General features: G+C 38.9%; 1 protein-coding gene across 5 annotated transcripts in view; it reads right to left on the reverse strand.

The window, feature by feature from the left end:
- The window catches only part of USP37 (ubiquitin specific peptidase 37), a 92,432-nt gene extending 83,530 nt beyond the window's left edge, over nucleotides 1–8,902 (reverse strand). For 3 of the 5 annotated variants that reach the window (XM_066346308.1, XM_066346307.1, XM_066346305.1), the window contains exons 1-2: nucleotides 8,711–8,902; nucleotides 3,162–3,257 (exon numbers count right to left, since the gene is read on the reverse strand). In XM_066346308.1, coding sequence (XP_066202405.1) covers nucleotides 3,162–3,191 — 30 coding nt within the window. In that variant the 5' untranslated portion in view covers nucleotides 3,192–3,257; nucleotides 8,711–8,902. Of the gene's footprint in view, nucleotides 1–3,120; nucleotides 3,258–8,710 lie in introns of all 5 variants that reach the window. The other 2 variants (XM_066346309.1, XM_066346306.1) reach the window with 1 other exon arrangement.
- Between the last annotated feature and the right edge of the window lie 77 nt (nucleotides 8,903–8,979).

Genomic DNA, 8,979 nt, shown 5'->3' on the forward strand with positions numbered 1-8,979 from the left:
AATAAAATAAAATAAAAAATTAAAAAAAAAGAACTACAGACCAAATCACATCATCTTCCTCCTTAATATTATTCAATAACTCCCCACTGCCTCACAACAAAATCTAGACTCATTAATATGACATAAACCTCCCTCATGATCCAGGACCTGCTTACCTATTCCCAACAAGCTCTCCAAATCTAGCCATCTGATGTGTACTAATTTAATCCTCTTAGTAACTCAACAGGGGAACATACCGTATTTCCCCATGTATAAGACTCACTCTCCCCCCCCCAAAATTTGGGGGTCTAAAAACTGGGTGCATCTTATACAGTAGTTGTAGATTTTTTTATTTGCATTTCCCACTTTTTCGTGCTTGTTTTTGCACTCATTGTTAAAGACAGTGATTCGGCATCAGACACGGATGAGGACAAGCTAATAGATGGGAGTTTTGACAGTGATGAGTTATATGAATTTTATGATGTATAAAACTTGAGTTCAATAATTTTATGTAATATTTGTTGTTGTTTTTTCAAATTTCGGTCCTCAAAATTAAGATGCGTCTTATACATGGGATCATCTTGTATCAATACATAGGGAAATACAGCACTTTTAACTTCCCTAAAAAAGCCACATGTTCTCATGCCACTATACCTTTGCACATACTGTGATTGATGTCCACAGGATTTTATGTACTTTTCCCCATCCCCCATAATTTCTTCGGTCTATAAAATCAAGGCTCAACTTAGACGTTATCTTAAGAAGCCTTTCCTAGCTACCTTTCACTTTTCTCTCACCTCATATCCACACTAAGCCTGTTTAATGTTTCTCTATCTTTCTGTTGAACTCTGTGCTTACTTTAATAAGAGCACACTCATCACATTATATTATATAAACTGTCTGTTTGCCTTTTTTCTCTCTCTACCTAGGTTCCGTTATTTAAAGACAGTGAAAATGGCCTGGCCTGTGATGGTGCAGTGGAGAGTGTCAACTTGGAATGCTGATGTCACTGGTTAAAAACCCTGGGCTTGTGCAGTCAAGACACATACAACAAGCAAGCAATGAACAACTAAAGTGAAGCAACTAGAGTTGATACTTTTCGCTCTGCCCCCTCTGTAAAATCAATAAAAATAAATAAAGACAGGGAATACGTTCTTTAATTTTTCATCCCCATTAGGACAGTATCTGACATGCAAGAAACAAACTCACTATTCAAGAATAACAAACAACAAAAAATAATGAATATATCAGTATATTGATTTAATTCAATTTACTGTTAAATATACAACAGCCTATAATGGAACCATAAATCTCTTTTATATGACCAATATAGGGTTATATTTACTAAGTTCTTTACTATGCACAATAGTACATATAACTCATCTTTTGAACACGTAAACTTTTTCTATGTACATCTGAACTTTTCCACTAAACGCACAGCTGTTCTCATATCTTAAGATTCAACAAGAAAAAAATCATTTATGAAGAAAAGAATTAACATGCAAGTTCCTGGCCAGTTGGCTCAGTGGTAGAGCATCGACCTGGCGTGTGGATGTCCTGGGTTCAATTTCCATTCAGGGCATACAGGAGAAGTGCCCATCTGCTTCTTTACCCCTCCTCCTCTTGCTTCCCTCCCTCTCTCTTCTCCTCCCCTCCTACAGCCATGGCTTGATAGGTTCTAGCACATCAGCTGAGGATGGTTCTGTGGAGCCTCCATTTCAGATGCTAAAAAATAGCTTGGTTGCGAGCATGCCCTCAGATGGGCAGAGCAATGGCCCCAGATGGGGGTCACTGGGTGGATCCCAGTTGGGGTACACAAGGGAGTCTATCTCCCCTCCTTTCATTTAAATTATAAAATATTGGATTTAACAAAAATTCAAGGTGGAAAGGGAAGGGGGGAGGGCACTATGAGGAGGGAGACAAGGGAGATGTTGAGGGGAATATGGGGGAGGGGTGATGCATTCGGGGCAACACTAGAATCTATGTAAACACAATAAATTAAAATCAATAAAAAAAAATTCAAGGTGAAGAATTCGAAGTTCACTAAAGTACAGTACATCAGAAATAACTTTATTGGTTACTTCTGTTTCTTGCTACATAATTCTCAAACACTGGATACAAAGTTTTGATTAGGTATATAAAATTTGCCTGACCGGGCAGTGGCGCAGTGGATAGAGTGTCGGACTGGGATGCGGAGGACCCAGTTCGAGACCCTGAGGTCGCCAGCTTGAGTGCAGGCTCATCTTGTGTGAGCAAAGCTCACCAGCGTGGACCCAAGGTTGCTGGCTTGAGCAAGGGGTTACTTGGTCTGCTAAAGACCCACAGTCAAGGCACATATGAGAAAGCAATCAATGAATTAAGGTGTCGCAACGAAAAACTGATGATTGATGCTTCTTATCTCTTTGTTCCTGCCTGTCTGTCCCTGACTCTGTCTCTGTAAAAAAAAAAAAAGTATATAAAATTTTACTTCAGGTATTTAACATTTTCCTAACCCTTTTCTACTAGCAAACTCTCTTTGAAGGAAAAAAAAATCCTGTGAAAAGTGCAGGACACAAAACTGGCAGAACCAATAATATAAAACTTTTCCTTAATGCCTCAATTTACTCCCATCATCTGCTCTTGCACTAAATGAATTAACTGTATCTACTTTTGTATATTCACCATATTTTCAGTGTTTGTCCTACTTAAGAGGAAAAAAAAAACTAAGTTTCTTTCTCAGTATTCAGCATAACCCTGTAATCATTAAACTTTCTATGAACCTAGGACAAAGACAAGGTTTCTCTGAACTCTGTAATGCTAATTCACTATCGAAATATTATGAAGACAAAATATACTAAAAACTTATTCTTTAAGTACAGCCAGATAGATTTTCCTTTCCCTAAATTTCTTCACAATTACTAAAATTAATGTTCAACTTTGAGCATTCTATAAGAGCTCAATAACATTGCTAAAAATGTTTCTATACCCTGGACAGATCTTTTAATGCTTTAGGTACTGCTTTGAAAATATCCTTACTCAGAAAGGCATTCTATGGGAAAGTAAGCACGCTAAAGCATAAAAGTTACTACAAAATAAAAGTGTCAATTCTTGCCAGTATTCATACTCTTGGAAACATATAATTAAAATAAAAACATTACTTACTGTTCAGTGACTTTTACTGAAAAACTCTAATAACAATTCACCTTTATTTTGATGCTTGTGCCAAAGGCCATGCAATCTTCTTGGGGAACTATTCATATTCTGCAGCTATCCCAGTTCTCCAGAAGCCATCAACTCAGCTAAAGAAAATATAAATGTGCCTTTTAAAAAGAATTCATTTCACAAAAATAAAATTATCTTTAAAGGGATAATTTATACAACAAAGATTAACCTTTTCATTATTTAAAAACCACAAACTTAAACTTAAAAAAAACCTTAAAACATAATGCTCAGGATACACACACACACACACAAACACACACACACGCACACGCACACACACGCACCCACGCACAGGGAGAAATTAGGAATCTACTTGTGTGCAAATTGACGGACTCCAGGAGGAGCTGCACCTTGACTAATTTGTGTCTTGGTTTACTTATACATGCTACATTTTGGAAATAAGAAGACCATGAAAAAGAATATATCCTTTTTGACTTAATAAACATTGTTACATTATGATATCTTATATCTTGATATACCACTCCCACCATGTGCTGCTGTGCTGCTACAAATTTCAAAACGTGGATAAACTTAGTTTCAGAACTAACTTTTGGATGTCTTTCTCAAATTTAGGCATCTCTCAAATTTCTCAATGCCTTCTTGAAAACTGTAACATCAACTTTAAACTCATTTGTTCACTTAGTAAAAATCATTTATTGAGCTATTCCGATTTTATATCACTGTGGTGGGGATACAGATGTGAAAATTGGCCTGACCTGTGGTGGCAGAGTGGATAAAGCATTGACCTAGAATGCTAAGGTCACTGGTTGGAAATCCCTGGCTTGTCTGGTCAAGGCACATACAAGAAGCAACTATGACGAGTTGATGCTTCCTGCTTCTCCCTACCCCTTTCTCTCTCTCTCCTCTCTCTAAAATAAATAAATAAAGTCTAAAAAAAAAAGTGAAAATTATATAGTCCATGCCTTCAAGAGGCTCCTCAGGCTTTCCTACACATTTCCTTCCACCATCATTTAGGCAAAAATCTTACCATGAGCTTTAACCTCATTCTCATTTATCTAAAACTTAGTCTTTCCATAACTACAACCCTAATCAAAAACGTATCACTTGCCACCACTCCCATCTATACGTTGTTACACAACATTTACTAAGCACAGTGCTAAGCACCATACATGCATTTCTTTTCACAACAATCCTAAAGGACGGTATTATTATGAGGAAACTGAGGCTTAAAGACATGAAGTCATTTATCCATGGATACAGTCAGTAAGAGACAAAAGTAAGTCAACCACCAGAACCTATGTTTTTAACCACTACCACATTGTATTCTCATCAATGAAAGTGGTTGTAGAAACCACTTTGCAGTCTCTATTCCCTCAGGATTTTTCCATCCAAACAATCTTTTACCCTTTCTAAGAAACTACTCCTTTTATCTCTTACCAAAGAAAATATGCACTAGCTGTCTCCTTAGGGAGTGAGAGATAGGAGGACCTGTCCTCTCCTCTTTAGTACTGCAAAATAATAAGCACTTTGTAAGTGCTAAATACTTGCCATTGATGCTAATTCCCTCCCAAACATTTTTTTTCAACTTAATTTTACTGTGTTAGGAATATCTAACATGAGATCTATTCTCTCAACAAAATTATAAGTGTATAATACAGTACTGTTTACTATAGGTACAGTGTTGAACAGCATATCTTGAGAACTTTACTTAACTGAAACTTTCTTCCGAAGATTTTTAACAGCTCATCCCTTCCTATAAAATAAATCCTAGTACCTCTGTGTTTGGCATTTATACACTTACTCTGTTTTTTTATCTACTCAATAAAAATCTTCTTCTACACAGATTACTAAATTTTAATATTTTTTTCACATCTACCATCACCAACTTACTTAAATATAACATTTGCTTTTATCTATGGCAACATCATCCTCACTGGTTTCATGGTTTAACCTGTTGTTCAAAAAAAAAAAAAAAAAAAAAAAAAAAAATATATATATATATATATATCACTGCTTTGATTTTTAAGAGCTTTCTTTCTTAAAAAGATCCATAAAACAAATTCAGAAATATAATTAGTGATTTGGCTGAAAAAGAGAGTTGGCCTAGATAAAGTTTATCTCCAACTCAAAGACTCTATAATCTAAATGATTTTATGACATAAAAATGTAAAATCATCCTAGGCCAGGAAAACAGTGGTTTTTTTCTTTTGTGTCCTTTGATTTGTCTGCTGAGTGAATATTCAAATGACAAGACTTATCAGTAAGCTGGTGCTTCCAAAAGACATGATGGTTCTTACAGCAAGCTCCAGTTTACTTATTCATTTAGTAAATTTCTGAGAAACAGAAATTAAAAATAGTTACTAGCTTATATTCTAGCATGCAAAAGACTTTAAATAATCGCATCAGTAAATATATAATTACAGGTTCTTTTTTTTTTTTAAATGGTTAAGAAAGTAAACATTTTTTTTTAATTTTTTTTTTTTTTTTTTTTTATTCATTTTTAGAGAGGAGAGAGAGAGACAGAAAGGGAGAGAGAGGAGAGAGAGAAGGGGGGAGAAGCTGAAAGCATCAACTCCCATATGTGCCTTGACCAGGCAAGCCCAGGTTTCAAACCGGCGACCTCAGCATTTCCAGGTCAACGCTTTATCCACTGCGCCACCACAGGTCAGGCTAATTACAGGTTCTTAAAAACGATATGAAATGATGGGCATGAGAAAAGATTATAATACGACACCTGATTTAAGACTTGGGAGTTAGAGGTTAGAAAGCATCAAGAGAAGGTTTCTCTGAGGAAGTACCAATTAAGCTGAAAAGTGAAGAATGAGTTAACTGAAGGATGGTCATGCTGGAACAACCCAGGCAAATAGAACAAAATGTGCAAAGGGCCTGTGATAGAAAATAATTTGGTGTGATGGAGGAAATGAAAAGCAGTGTGACTGGTGTTTAGAGAGGGAAAGGAGGATGGTGCAAGATGCAGCTAGTAACACAGGAAAGAATCAGGTTATGCAGAATCTTGTACACCATTGTAAGGACTGTGAATTTTACCCTAAATGTAATTAACAGTAATGAGAAATTCACTAAAGGCTTTTAAGCAGAAAAATGATGTTACTGCTGAATGGACAAGTGATATGATTTGTTTGGGTTTAGGGAGAAGAGAGAATAAAGCAAGAATAAAAGAAAACAGGACAACCAGATAGAAAGTACTGAAGTGATTCGGCTTATGAAAACAATTACATAACAATGCTTACTGGTTATTTACTGTGTGCCCTGTGCTTACTATGGTTATCTCACTTATCCTTATTACAATCCAATATGGTAAAGTTTATTTCCACTTTATGGATGAGAATACATGGTACCAGCGACATTAAGTCCAGGTGAATGAAGACTGTGACTTGAGCCTGACCTGTGGTTGCATAGTGGATAGAGCACGAATCTGGGATGCTGAGGTCCCAGGTTCGAAACCCGAGGTGGCCAGCTTGAGTGCAGGTTCACTGGCTTGAGCGTGGAATCATTGAAACGATCCCATGGTCACTGGCTTGAGCCCAAAGGTCACTGGCTTGAAGCCCAAGGTCGCTGGCTTTAGCAAGGGATTACTGGCTCCAGCAAGGGATCACTGGCTCAGCTTTAGACCTCTGGTAAAGGCACATATGAGAAACAATCAATGAACAATTAAAGTGACACAACTATGAGTTGATGCTTCTTATCTCTCTCCCTTCCTGTCTCTCTCTCTCTATCTCTCTCTGCTTCTCCACCAAAAAAAAAAAAAGAAAGAAAAAAAAAGATTGTGGCTTGAACTAGAAAAGTGATATTGAAGATGTACAGAAATGGAGTCAAACATATAGAATAAACTGAAGTTGAAGAGGGTATGAATACATGGACTGACAGAGAAGTCAAGAATGGCTTTCAAGTGGCTAGCCTGTAGAAGCCGTAATGGATACATCACTTAATGAAATGAGATACTGGAGGAGAAAAGAATTTGGGTATGAAGGAAAATATTTAAACTTTGGTTTTTAGCCTGACCAGGTGGTAGGCGCAGTGGATAGAGCGTCGGACTGGGATGCAGAAGACCCAGGTTTGAGACCCGAGGTTGCCAGCTTGAGCACAGGCTCATCTGGCTTGAGCAAAAGCTCACCAGCTTGAGCCCAAGGTCGCTGGCTTAAGGAGTTCCTCAATCCGCTGAAGGCCCAGGGTCAAGGCACATATGAGAAAGTAATCAATGAACAACTAAGGTGTTGCAACGCGCAACGAAAAACTAATGATTGATGCTTCTCATCTCTCTGTTCCTGTCTGTCTGTCCCTGTCTATCCCTCTCTCTGACTCTCTCTGTCTCTAAAAAAGAAAAAAACAACAACAAAAAAAACAACTTTGGTTTTTAGACATGTTACATTTGAAATTTCTAAAAAAAAACTAGCTGAGATGTCAAGCAGACAGGCTATTTAGATCTTGAGGTGAAAACACAGGGAACACACTGCAAATAAGAATTCTTAAGTAATCAATATGTACGTGGAGTGTAATGCTTAGGGTGGAAAGGGAAGAAAAGAGAACTCTAGGACTGACCCCAGATATTCCATTTTACTCCACTGAACATGTCTCACTATGATCACTGATTCATTACTTTGATTTCACGAGGCTTCTCAGTCCTCATTCAATTTTACCTTTCAGCAGAATACAACCCCATTGCCTACTTCTTCCATCTCTTTTACAAGACTTGTATTCCTCTATCCAGTTAGTAAATGCCAAGAATCCCTTAGTGTTCCATCCTAGGTCCCCTTCTTTTCAAGCACTATACTCTTTAGACAGTTTCATCCACATCCATAGCTTTGATTACTACCATCAACGTGGCAGGTGACATATAACAGTATCTGTATATGCAGCCCAGAACTCTCCTGACTTCTAACCTAATATATCCACCTGCCTACTTGACATCCTTAGTTGTCTCTTCAAGAGATAATTTTTAGATACTGTCACTCCAAAAAAGGCATTTACACAGAGCCAAAATTTTGGAAGAATTACCACAAAACGACTACAGCTCTCCAAAACACAGGGTCTTGTCATCAATTATCATTTTCTTTCATGGATCATACATTTAAGACTTGACAACCTGATCTGATGGCTAGAGACAGCGAGCAATTAAATGCACGACAAAAACACAATTCATGCCTTTAGTAAGAAATGTTTAGGAGAAAAAAGGTGAAGAATTGTCAAGAGAGGGAAAGAGTATCCTGTCCAAGGCCTGATGGATGTGCGGCAACCTAAGTTCCCCTTATTTAGATAGCAGGCCTTGTTAAGGGGCGAGTGGAAAGTGGCGGACGGCGACAGTCCCTAACTAAACGGGACATGTTCAGGTTGCGGAAAGTGACAGTAAAGATCAAATCAGAGAAGGAAAGCGTAAGGGAAGACCCAAGTGGAGTACTGGTAAGGCCAGGGGAGCGTCGAGGGGAGGGGGCAGGCTGAGCAGTAGCGGGGCGAACTCCAGAAGTGAACGCCGAGTGGGCGGACCGCACGGGGCAGGGGGGAGGGGGCCTGGGGAAAAACGGCTCAGTTGAGAAGCTCGTTGGGCCCGTCTTACCTGTGCCTGAGAGTCCGGAGCCCCGACAGGCCTGCCGGAAGCACGGAGTCCGCGCGGAGGGGAGGAATGGGAAAGAAAAAAGGGAAGGACGCCAAGTACGAAGAAGAGGGATCGCTCGCTCCCCCGAGTCAGGGAGAGCGGCTGATGGCGGGAACTGTGACCACACGCAAACACGCAACGCACGCACGCACACTCGACGCGACCGGACGAGGCGCGTGCGCGCAAGCCTGAAAACTCCGCCCCACCCACGCCCTCGCCCGCCTCACCGC

The sequence above is a fragment of the Saccopteryx leptura genome, chromosome 7, assembly GCF_036850995.1.
Source record: "Saccopteryx leptura isolate mSacLep1 chromosome 7, mSacLep1_pri_phased_curated, whole genome shotgun sequence".
Taxonomy (NCBI): Eukaryota; Metazoa; Chordata; class Mammalia; order Chiroptera; family Emballonuridae; genus Saccopteryx; species Saccopteryx leptura.